Source organism: Rutidosis leptorrhynchoides, chromosome 10, assembly GCF_046630445.1.
Source record: "Rutidosis leptorrhynchoides isolate AG116_Rl617_1_P2 chromosome 10, CSIRO_AGI_Rlap_v1, whole genome shotgun sequence".
Lineage (NCBI taxonomy): Eukaryota > Viridiplantae > Streptophyta > Magnoliopsida > Asterales > Asteraceae > Rutidosis > Rutidosis leptorrhynchoides.
Genome location: NC_092342.1, coordinates 61360091 through 61372883, shown reverse-complemented (window position 1 = coordinate 61372883; position 12793 = coordinate 61360091). Strand labels below are relative to the sequence as shown.

Here is a 12793-nt window from a genome sequence, read left to right as displayed (position 1 = left end):
AAACTGAGGCGATGATTCGGTTCTTGCTTTTAGAAGAAAGCTGAATACGTTCGAGCCAAACTATGAAAGAGTCCTATGACGAAAACATAGGCATAGAACAATTCAACCACACGCGAATCTTGTGCCATAGATCGGAAGCCAATGAACATTCAAAGAATACGTGATTCAAGGATTCCACCCCGTTAGAACAAACCGGACACACAATCGAATCTACATCAACACCTCTCGCTGGAAGATTCCAACGAACTGGAATCAATTCTAATTTAGTTATAATCTAATGAGTCCTCGTAAGTGTTGGAACACAGGCCCAAACTTAACATGAATAAACAAAATAACGAAGGAAAAATAACAAACGATGACACAAAGGAAAAATGATATAAGAAAAACTTTATATATTATTCGTATTATACAAACTCTCTATATAACCTACAAATAATCTATTAAATGTAATAAAATAAATCATCCAAACACCAACATATAAATTTAAGAAGGTGGACAGAGGGGCAAAGTATGATCTAATTTTTGTGCAACATTTTTGGACCCCACTGATGCAGCGTTTTTAGAGTCTGCAGTTTCTATTGAAGAAGTAAAAATGGTCGTGTGGCACCGCAGTAGTAATAAAGCTCTCGGGCCACAGACGGTTTCACGTTTGGTTTTATCAAACGATATTGGGATAATCTTAAGAATCATACTTTTAAAGACGTCAATTATTTCTTTACTAATTATACATTGCCTTGAAGTGAAAAATCCGCTTTTCTTTCACTTATACTGAAGGTCCCTAATCCTATTGCTATTACAGATTATCATCATATATCTTTAGTAGGATGCCTTTATTGTAAATGTTCAAGAATAGAATAGAATTCTACACTTGAAAGATTAAGGTAGCAAGACTTTGTTGCTAAAGATTAAAATAACAAGACTTTGTTGCTAAGTAGATTAGAATAAATAATGGAAGTGTAAAATAGAAATAATTAGAAGATTGAGTGTATTATTTGAAGATTTGTTATCTTATACAACTCTTGATTACAACTCTTATTTATAGGTTACAAAAAACTAACTTTCTTAACCTCTAAGAAAACTTAAGAGGTAAGTATCACGAATATCGATAATTTCTTAACAACTAAGGATATTAAAATATCTATGTATCCTTAATGGATAAGAATACTTAATAGCTAAGTATTCTTAATGGATAAGAATACTTAATAGCTAAGTATCCTTAATGGATAAGAATACTTAATGGCTAAGAATACTTAATAGCTAAGTATCCTTAATAGTTAAGAATACTTGATAGCTAAGTTTCTTAGTAATTAAGTTTACATAATATAAGACTAATGTCTAATAACAATCTTAGATACGCTAACACTCCTCCCTAAGATTGTTGTTGGACATCATAAGTCGAGTCTTCAACTGATCTAGCTTCATTCTCGTAAGACTTTGTAAGCATATCTGCCAATTGATCTTCGGAGGTGCAATATTTTAGCTTGACTTCTCCATTCTTCTCGGCTTCTCGAATAGCATGATATTTGACATTGATGTGTTTCGTTCTTCCGTGTTGCACCGGATTCTCTGCTATAGCAATAGCAGACTTGTTATCATAATAGATGACTTTTAGACTTTTTCGAGTCAGATCCAAGTCGGACAACAGCTTTCTTATCCAAACAGCATGATTCACAGCAGCCGCGATTGCAATATATTCTGCCTCTGCATTAGATTGTGCGTCAATGCTTTGCTTCTTTGAGTTCCAGCAAAATGCACTTGAACTCCTCCTGAAATTATGATTCATAAAATGAGCATCGATCTTAGAATACCAAGCCCTTGGTGCTTGCTTTAGACCATAGAGTGCCTTATATAGTCTATATACTTTATCTTCTTGGCCAACTACTTCAAAACCTTGAGGTTGCTTTACATAAATCTTGACCTCAAGTTCAGCATTCAAAAATGCAGATTTCACATCAAGATGATGAATTTTCAAATTGCGTTGAGCAGCTACCGCTAACAATAACTTGATCACGTCATGACGAGCAACTGGAGCGAAAGTCTCTCCAAAATCCACATCTGCAATTTAAGAATATCCTTTCACTACTAATCTTGCTTTGTGTTTATAATCTGAACCATCAGGTTGAAACTTAGTTCTAAACACCCATTTGACACCTATTGCATTCTTACCCTTTGGCAAATCAACAAGCTTCCATGTTTCATTTTTCTTAATCATTTCAAGTTCTGCTTTCATGGCTTCATTCCATTCATCATGTTTGGACGCTTCAATATAGCTTTCAGGCTCCATAACAACGTGATTACAAGACTCGTAAACATCAGCAATTTTTTTGGTTCTCAAAACTTCGGTGTTAGTTGTGTCTTCAACCTCAAATTTTAGATCATCATAATGAGATTCATTTTGGAGACTTGAAATAGAAGCTTCATGTATTTTAACTTCTTCCACCATCCAATCCCAATAGGCTCCTTCATCAGCAGTCACATCTCTACTTTTGTAATCGACATGCGATGCCATGAACAAGTGTTCAGTTGCTTCCTAATTTTCTTCAGAGACATTTGCCAACTGAAGTTCCTTTGTTTGGCCTTGATTTTTCTTTGCTCTACAATATCTCTCAATATGTTCAAACGTTTTGCAAAAATTGCACTTAAAGTTTGGTTTATCTTTGAACCAACAATCAACTTCTTGATGATTTGTATTTTGACAAACTTTACATGGAGGGAAAGTGTTGAGTCCCCAAAATAATTAAGGATTTAATTATGACAAAACTGTAATTTATTTGCACTAAAGTGTTATGTGCAGTTAGCACAAGTTTGTTCATGTATAGACAGCAGATGTAGCTGTGTCGAGTGTTTAGTTTGCTGCTCAGTCTACCAGCACAAGGTAGACAGTGTTCTTCAATCAGCACAGGATGTGTTCTCAGCAAATCAAGAACATGAAGTGGCTCAGCAATGAAGAACCAGCACAGTTGGAATGCAGCTCACTACACAAGACAGCTATGCTCCATTATAAGCATAGTCGTTTTCCCGAGTGGTCTACATCAATGGTACTATTTAACAGAAGTCGAAGACAAAGTTGAACAGAAAAGGACACGCGTCGGTGGCTGACAAGTGACCTTACAAGACCACGTGGGAATGCAGAAGGTTAACGCATGTACAGACATGGGTTATACTTTGTCATCACCTAGGGAACACAACATTCTATTTGTTTAATCAAATAGTGGTGCCAAACCGAATTGGGGTGTTCCTGCAAATAGCTACCAAAGAGGAAATAAGAGAGCATGCTCTCTGATATAGTTGTCTCCACAAGTACAGACATCCTATGTACCAGTGGACAATAGAACCATTACACGGTTAATAGGACCACTATAAATTGTTGTATCCTCTATTGTTACAACTAGTGGTGTGGGTTTATTTTATAGAGTCAAAACGTGTAATAGCTGTTAGTTTACCTCTTAGCTATAATCTAGGTAATCTGTATCAACCAACTATCATTCCGCCAAGGATAGTTGTGATTCTTTGTGATTCAATCAATAAAGAATAACTGTTAAAAATTAGCTGTGACTCTATTTATTTGCATGATTGAATACTAATCGAGTTTAACTGTTTAGTTAATTGAAAAGAAATTGTATTCACCCCCCTCTACAATACTCCTGTTGTTATCGAGGGACCAACAACTGGTATCAGAGCTTCAGTCTTGATAATTAATATCTTGGATCTGAATTCTCTCATGGCTGCATATACTAATACAGCTTACCTTGAAAATGGCTCATCCAATAGACCACCCAAATTTGATGAAGATGAGTATGAAACTTGGAAGGCAAGATTCATACTTCACCTTGAGTCTATTGACCCACTCATGCCTGGTATCGCCACAGATAGTCCATTTGTGCCTACTGAGTCTATTGGTAGTGCACCAGCTACAGCTGACACTCCTACTGTTCCTGGCAGAGAGGTTATTCTCACTCCTTCTAGATGGGATGCTGAGGATAAATGTCGTGTTGGACTTGACCCTAAGATCAGAACCTTGTTAGCTATAACTTTTCCTAACCCACTGTTCAAACTGATTAAGGGAAAAGAAAATGCCAAGCTTATGTTGGACTATCTAGATGTTACCTATGAGGGTATGGGAGAAGTTAGGCAGAACAGAATGATTGCTTTAAAACGAAAATATGAAATGTTCTTTGCCTACAAAAACGAAACCCTTAAGCAAACCTTCATTAGGTTTAACTCCTTGATTGCTGACCTGATCACTCTGAATGTCACCTATACTGAGTTTGAACAAATTAACAAATTCATAGATTCACTGCCCACTAAATGGAAACCTGTTACTGACCCCTTAAGAACCACTTAGACCTTAAAGAACTTTAACATGTCTTCTCTCTACAGTTCACTTTGGAACCATGAGAAGGCAGAGGCTAAATTTGAACTTAACTTGAAAGAAAACTTTAGGTCTGCCCCCACCACTTCAAAATCTTCTAAGACAGATGATACTGCTCTTATTACTGCTGCTAAAAAGAAAGCTCAAAAGGCTTTACTGGTTCAAAAGTTGCTGGCAGAAGAAGAGTCAGCTGGGAGTGATGTAGATAGTGGTACTGGGTCTGAAGAAAGCAGTGATGACGAAAGTGATGCAGAAGGGTTTGCTGAAGGTATGGCTTTGCTGGCTAGACAGTTCAAAAGGTTCAATCGTAATAGAACCAACAAGTCATACAAAGGGAGTAAGAAACCGAGTGCTAGGTATAGCAGCAAGTCAGTCAAGGGTCCTAAATCTAAGTGTTATAATTATGGAAAGGTTGGACATTTTGCTGCTGAATGCATGTCCAGGAAACCTTCAACTTCACATGCTAACTCTTTCTCAAAAGCTGACAAGTACAAAAACAAGTACAAAGCTATGAAAGCTCAGATGAAGGAAAGTGCTAAGACTGATAAGAAGGGTAAAAAGCCAGAAAAGGTTCTAGTTGCTGAGCATCATGATTGGGATGAAACCAGCTCGTCGTCTTCCTCTGATTGTGATACTGATGATGATGGTGCTGGTTATGCTCCAGAAAAGAAGTTGTGTTTAATGGCCAAGGAGGTCAAGGAGTCTGATGAGGATGATAGTGGTAGCAAGTTTTTGGCTGATATGAGGGAAGCTGATCAGAAAAGAGATTCTCCTCAATGGAAAACTGAATTGATGTATAAGGTTGATAATTTTCGAACTTATACTGATGATGAAAAGGCTGAAATATTTGACTACCTAAGAGTTGACCTATGTAGAGGCAGCAAACGTGAAGAAGTTTTGATATCGGATAACAAATCTTTAAATGAGAAACTTAAATGCAAAAATGATGAAGTTAAAATCTTGAAAGATGATATTTCAAAACTCGAAAAACAAAATTTTGCTTTAAGGTCTCTTCACGTTGAGGCAGCAGAAGTCAAGAACCAGCTGGATAATCTTAAAAAGGTTGTCGCTTCATGGTGTACATCTGCTCAACGTACAGCAAAGTGTGTTAACGAGCAGGTGCCTGCCCAAGTTGAAGCTTTCTTTGCTGGTGACTATGCTGCTGCTGCTGCTATTGCAGAGGTTACTTTCATGGACCCAATTCTTGAAACAGATCCTGAAGCTGTCTTGCCAAATACTTTTGCCAAGATAGTTAAAGGTAAAAAGGTCTTGACAAATAAATTTGTTAGACCTGCTACTGTGTCCCCACCACCTGCCATGAAAGAGATTTTGGAGGATGAGGTTAGAGCAAGAGAAGCCAGTACCTCAATTGATGAGACTACTGAGCCCTCAAGCATCTACTACATGACTCCAAAAGAAAGACGTATCAAAAGGGAAATCACTGAAAATAATCTTAGAAAAGTTAAATCTACTGATTCCCCTTCGTGTTCGAGTTCCAATTGTGCTGAGCCAGCCGATGACAAACTTACTGGTCAACCAGTAGCTGTAGACAATCCAGTCAAACGTAATACTGGCAAGTCCAAGGCAGCAGAAAAAACATCTTCTAGTTCATCAGCTTCAGTAGACAAGCCAGTAACTTCCCACGCTGGCTCGTCAAATGATAAAGGCAAAGCAATACGTCATGACTATGGTACTGGTTCCAAGAAAAAAGCTGCCCTTAAGGGAAAAGCAAAAGTGGACTCGAATGAAGAGCTGTCTATCACTGAGATTATGATAGTCAAGCTTGACCAGCTTATTGAGGCAGTAACCAAACATCGCCCCGATCCCCTTTACAATGTGTATGACCCTTCACCGATACCAAATGTGAGAAAATGCTACAAATGTGGCAGCAAGTTTCACTTAGCCAACCGGTGTCCTTTTACCCCAACCCCGTATGCTGATGCTTCTTCAAGCAAACCAGCAGACAGGAAGAGATCATCAAAGATGACCCTTCCAGAACCCATCCTTGGATGGGTTCCCAAAAAGAACTAATCTCTTAGCTACTGTGCAGGGCATTCAAAACAAGAAAATCTGGTATCTCGATAGTGGATGTTTGAGACATATGATCGGATGTAAGTCCCTACTAATGGACTATCAAGAAAAAGATGGTCCAGTTGTTTCGTATGGAGATAATTCGTTTTGTTACACAAAGGGTTTTGGTACTTTGACTAATGGGAATGTCACATTCTCAAATGTTGCATATGTAGTTGGGCTTAAACATAATTTACTCAGCATAAGCCAACTGACAAGCAAGAACAAGATAGTCCAATTCAGAAAGAAAATTGGAACTATTTTTTATAAGACAGTGAAGCCACTGCTGGCTACAAAACGTCATGAAAACATGTATCAAATTAACATGAACACAGCAGTCACAACAATTGATACTTGTTTATATTCGAAGGCAGTAGACAACCTGAAATGGTTATGGCACAAGAGACTCTCACATCTCAACTTCAAAGATATTCACAAATTATCCAGTAGAAGTTTGGTGTCTGGGCTGCCCACCATGTCTTATGTGAAGGACAGACTGTGTCCTGGTTGTGAAAAAGGAAAACATCACCATGCCTCATTCAAATCAAAGCAAATCTCATCTGTTGAGAAACCATTTCATTTACTTCATATGGATCTTTTTGGTCCTGTTAATGTGGCCAGCTGTAGTGGGAAGAAGTATACACTGGTTATTGTTGATGAATACTCCAGATACACCTGGGTATTCTTTTTGAAGCAAAAGAGTGAAGCTACTGATGAAATTATCAATTTTATCAAAAAAATGGAGCTTTTAAATGGGCAACTGGTGAAACAGCTAAGAAGTGATCATGGTACAGAATTCATAAATGCTACATTAGAAGAATTTTGTGCTGATAAAGGTATTTCACATAACTTTTCTGCTGTGAGAACACCTCAACAAAATGGTGTTGCATAAAGAAGAAACAGAACTCTCATTAAAGCAGCAAGATCTATGTTAGCTGAGTCTGGGCTGAAAAATTCATATTGGGCAGAGGCTATGAACACTGCATGTTTTACCCAGAATAGATCTCTAATTGTGAAAAGACATCAGAAAACTGCTTATGAAGTTCTCAAAGGAAGAAAAACCTCAATCTCATTTCTTCATGTATTTGGCACTCCCTGTTTCATTCTAAACAATAGGGATCAGTTGGGCAAGTTTGATGCTAAGGCTGATGAAGGTATATTCTTGGGATATTCCAACATGTCAAAGGCATATAGGGTTTTCAATAAAAGAAGGGGTTGTTTTGAAGAATCAATTAATGTTACATTTGATGAAACTGCCCCAGCCTCATCTTCCAGTCAAGAAGATGAAGAGTTATTGTTTGAAGAGCCTACTCAGCAAGGTCTCAATGATGAAGAGGAACCAGCTGCAAATCCCTCACCAATCCATGTTGATGGGTTCTCTGATGATGAGATGGAACACTCTATTCCATCTGTGTGTAAACCAAGTGGACCTACTGGCTCTACTGAAGTCCTACAACTTGAGCATAGGTCTTCTGGTTCTGAAGGATCACAAGCTGGTACTGGTTACAGTAATACTGAACAGCTGTCTCCAATTGCTGCTCATACCTTTGAACCAGCTGATGATCAAGATGCTGTGTGTTCCACGACAAGCTCACCTATTCATAACACTAGATAGACATAAGAGCATCCAATTGAGCAAGTCATTGGTAATCTGGCTAGTGGTGTTAAAACAAGAAGGCATGCAACCAGCAATTTCTGTATGCATGTAAATTTTGTGTCTACCATTGAACCTAAATGTCCTGATGAAGCAATCAAAGATCCATGCTAGGCAGGAGCTATGCAAGAAGAGATCTCCCAGTTTGATAGGAATAAGGTTTGGACATTGGTACCTAAACCTGATGATGAAACTAAGAAAATCATTGGTACCAAGTGGGTTTTCAAGAACAAGATGGATGAAGATGGGATTGTGATCAGAAACAAAGCTAGATTGGTAGCTCAAGGTTTCAAATAGGAAGAAGGATTCGATTATGGAGAGACTTATGCTCCAGTGGCTAGGATGGAAGCTATCAGACTGTTCTTGGCGTATGCTGCTAAGATGAACTTTAGGGTATTCCAGATGGATGTTAAATCTGCATTTCTAAATAGGAAGCTGCAAGAAGAAGTTTATGTCAAACAGCCTCCTGGTTTTGTAAGCAGTAAATATCCAGACCATGTCTACAAGCTAGACAAAGCTCTTTATGGCCTCAAACAGGCTCCAAGAGCATGGTATGAGACACTTCATGTGTATCTCACTGGTATAGGTTTTAAAGTTGGAACAATTGACACCACTCTATTCTCAAAAGAGACAGATGGTGATCTCTTGCTGGTTCAGATATATGTGGATGATATTATTTATGGATCTGAAAACGAGAAACATTGTCAAGATTTTTCAAAACTTATGTCAAAGACATATGAAATGAGCTTACAAAGAGACTTGCAATACTTTTTGGGATTGCAAATTAAACAACTTGATGATGGAATTTTTATAAGTTAGGATAAATATATCAAGGATATGCTAAAGAAATTTGGTCTAACCTGTTTAAAAGATATAGGGACTCCAATGGCAGCAACTATTAAAATAGATGCTGATCCCAATGGTGAACCAGTCAATATCACTGAATATAGAGGTATGATTGGATCCCTACTTTATCTCACAGCCAGCAGACCAGATATTATGTTTGCCACATGTCTCTGTGCCAGATATCAAGCTGATCCTAAAGAGTCACACTTGCTAGCAGTAAAAAGGATATTTAGGTATCTGAAAGCTACTGCTAAACGTGGTCTTTGGTATCCCAAAGACCAGGATTTTGAGCTAATTGGGTATTCAGATGCTGATTTTGCAGGGTGTAAAATAGACAGAAAAATTACTAATGGTGGTTGCCAGTTACTGGGTGGTAGGCTAGTCAGCTGGACGAGCAAAAAACAAAATACTGTGTCCACATCTACTGCTGAGGCAGAATACGTTTCTGCTGGTAGTTGTACTGCTCAAGTACTGTGGATGCAAAGCCAGCTGAAAGACTATGGTGTTCATGTCACAAAGACTCCAATTTACTGTGACAACACAAGTGCAATAGCTATCACCAACAATCCTGTGATGCATTCAAGAACAAAGCACATTGACGTTCGATATCACTTCATAAGGGATCATGTTCAAAAAGGAGATGTGGAGCTACATTTTATTTCAACAGATCAGCAGTTAGCAGATCTATTCACAAAGCCCTTAGATGAGAAACATTTTAACTATCTCATCTCTGAGCTGGGTATGCTTGAACTTTAAATAAAAGACAATTTTTGTTGGTGTGCTGACTCTACAACATGTAGGGCAAACCAGTAAGCCATTTTTGTTAACTTACTGCCTACATGTAAAACACTCAGCACAACAAGGTCTTTTATATTTTGGTTACTCAAAATGTTTTTAATTGAAATAATAAATAGCTCACAAAATTAAATGATTCCTTAAATCTGAAACTCATTTACTTCCAATGATTTAAATTAAATTCATGACATATTAAATGTAACAAAGTATTTTGTATTTAATACAAAACTTATTTTGTGGTTTTTAAATTTTTCTTAAAAAAATTAAAACCTGCTGCATTTAATGTTGAATGGGAGGTATGAGTGTTCAAGCCGTATATACGTCAAATCATCAGTCTGTGTCCCCTCGAGTGTGCCAGTCTGTCACATCTGCCCACGCGCCTGCTAATGGCAGTTGTCATTTTCTTTCTCCTGCCTTTTTCACCAATCACAATGGTTAAAAGAGTGTTTTATCTTCCATAATAACCTTCGGTTATTCAGTTTTCAAATTCACACTCTTCTCTCTAAAAATCCCCAAATCTTCAAATCAATTCATACATCCATCTTCTACGAAATCATCAATGGCAGAACAACAACAACATCAATCACCACCTGCTGCAAACCAACCAGAGGAACAACAACCACAGCAACAACAACCGGTAGCACCACAACAACCGGAACAAAAAACCACCACCGGTCATCGAAGAACAAGTGGTGCAGGGCCCTCTGTTCAACCTGCACCCAAACCTTGTTAGGGCTGCAAATGCACCAGAACACTCTTCCATTCGCCTATCAAGAGGCAATGCTACTCATGCCCTTTCAATTCCTAAAACTAAAGCCAACTTGGGTTATGATGCGCTTATCGATTACATACGACAATCACCACTGGCTCGAGCTATTACCGGCGTACCTTCTCGTCTTTATCCAGCTTGTTTGGCCAGATTCTGGTATACTGCCACCACGGCCACCACTCAACAGAACATTCCATGTATTCGTGGCATGGTGACTGAAACCCTAGCCTGCTCCATCACTGTTGATGCCATCCGACGTGCTCTCCAATTACCCATTGGTCCGTTCGTTAATTCACCAACCAGTGATGGGTTTAGAAGAGAGGTACTGGAGATTATAGGGTTTGATGGACCAGTGGCTCATACGCCCTTAAGGAGGTAGATGCCACCTCTGTGGAACTATTTCTTTGGCTTGCTGACTCATTGCATCAGTCAGAAGTCCGGGAGCTTTGATCAGTGCTCAGATTTTGAGCTGAAGATTGGTCATGGGATGTTATTCAATCGGAATATTGATTATGCCGGTGAAATTTATTTAAGGCTAAGGGAAATAGTGCTTGCACCTAAACGAACACACTTAATCCCCTTTCCAAGGTTTTTGAGCCTTGTTTTTGAAAATGAGCTGGGTGAAGCTTACCAGTAAATTGCTGATGAATCATTTGACCTGCCTCCAAAACAAGGGGGAATGCCAAAAGATGCTCCTACTGCTCCATATAATGTCCTAACACCAGGCATGCTTGAGTATCTTGCTGCTCGAGGTGGAGTGAACCAACCGGCTGCCTCAGGTGTTGCACCAGCTGAGGGGGAGGGACCTCAGCGAAAGCCAGCTGTAAAAAGGAAGAAGCCAGCTACCTCAACTAGTACAGCCACCGTCTCACATACTGGTAAAGCAGTAGTTGTATTAGAATCTAGTGCTCTCTGATCATAAAGAACAGCCCTAGTCTTATATACTGACTATCTACTTCTAGTATTGGAATTCGTTGCTTAACTATTTCTTGGTAACAGGTAAATCTAAACGAGCAAAAGCTGGCTTCAGGCTCACCACAGGGGAGATTGCACCAGTCTCAACTGCCGCTCCTGCAAAGGATGTGGCTATGGAACCTGGTGCGTTTCTAGACCAAACAGCAGAAAATTCTAACATAATTAAACATCTTTTATCTGCTGACTTGAAAAATGAATGTGGAGTTCAAGGTATAACCCTGGCTCCCAAGCTGACTGGTTTTAAAACTAGTGTTAAGAAGAGTAGCAACCCATACTCTTCTAGCCAGACACTTCCACTTTTTTCAAAATTGAACTTAATGCTATATCCTCTGCTGCCAGTACAATCAGCAGAGCACATACCTGACCCCCAAAGCAAACTTGAGCTGGGTCCTCATCGTGTTGAACCAGCTCAGGTTACTGCACAGCCATTATGTTACTCAGATCATGATAAGAGTCTCACTCCTACATCTTTACCAGCCAGATCTCTTACACTATCTGGGTCAACATGTGTCGCCAATGAGTCAGCAGAGTCACAGCTGTACTTACAGACACCTTATTCTGTCTCATTCGAAGGGCTGACCAAATCACCAGTCTGTCCCCAGAGACCAACATCAGATGCAATTGTTGAGTCAAATTTATTTGGTTCTACAGTTGTTAACATAAAAAGTTCTATTGTTTCAGTTCTTAGCAGGGTAGATGAACAGGCAGAGGGGGAGCAAGTTAAAGATGATATTATTCCTACTGTGCAGATTGCTGCCTCGGCTACTGGTATTGGTGCTACTGTTTCTCCTACTGGTGGTGCTGATGCTAGTACTGTTGCTTCTACAGCTGCTGGTGTTACTGCTCCCAGTATTGCTGCTTCCACTACTACACCTGAAGTGGAAGATGAAATCATAGTGGATCCTCCTGTTCTTAAAAAGGTAATTGACAATATTGTCAAGGATGTTCTACTTGATGAACCTGTCACTGAACCAAAGGGTAACATTGCGTCTGCTGCTGCTACCGATGCACAAAATGTTATCATGGAAGCTGGTACAAGTGCTACTTTTCCATCTGATGTTCTCATGGATGCTGGTAAAAGTGCTACTTTTCCATCAGATTCTAGTTCACAGGGTGATATTGTTCTGGAGGGTCTTGATTTTATTAATACTGGCTATGTTCCCACTGAGCCAATGGTGGATACTGCTACTACTACTGAAAATGCTGCTTCTTCACCTCCTGCACAGTTACCTACCGCTGCTACTGGTTCTACGGAATTCGTTATGGATGCTGGTACCTCTGTTTCTGCCACTACTGACTCTTCTCAGGCTAC

At 39.1% G+C, this 12793-nt stretch overlaps 1 protein-coding gene across 1 annotated transcript in view; it reads right to left on the bottom strand.

Annotated features, from left to right (window-relative positions):
* Nucleotides 1-2530: 2530 nt before the first annotated feature.
* LOC139870311 (uncharacterized) overlaps nt 2531-12793 on the bottom strand; it is a 32859-nt gene continuing 22596 nt past the window's right edge. Inside the window, exon 2 of the mRNA XM_071858140.1 lies at nt 2531-2700. Within this exon, the coding sequence (XP_071714241.1) occupies nt 2531-2700 (170 nt within the window). The remainder of the gene's footprint in view (nt 2701-12793) is intronic.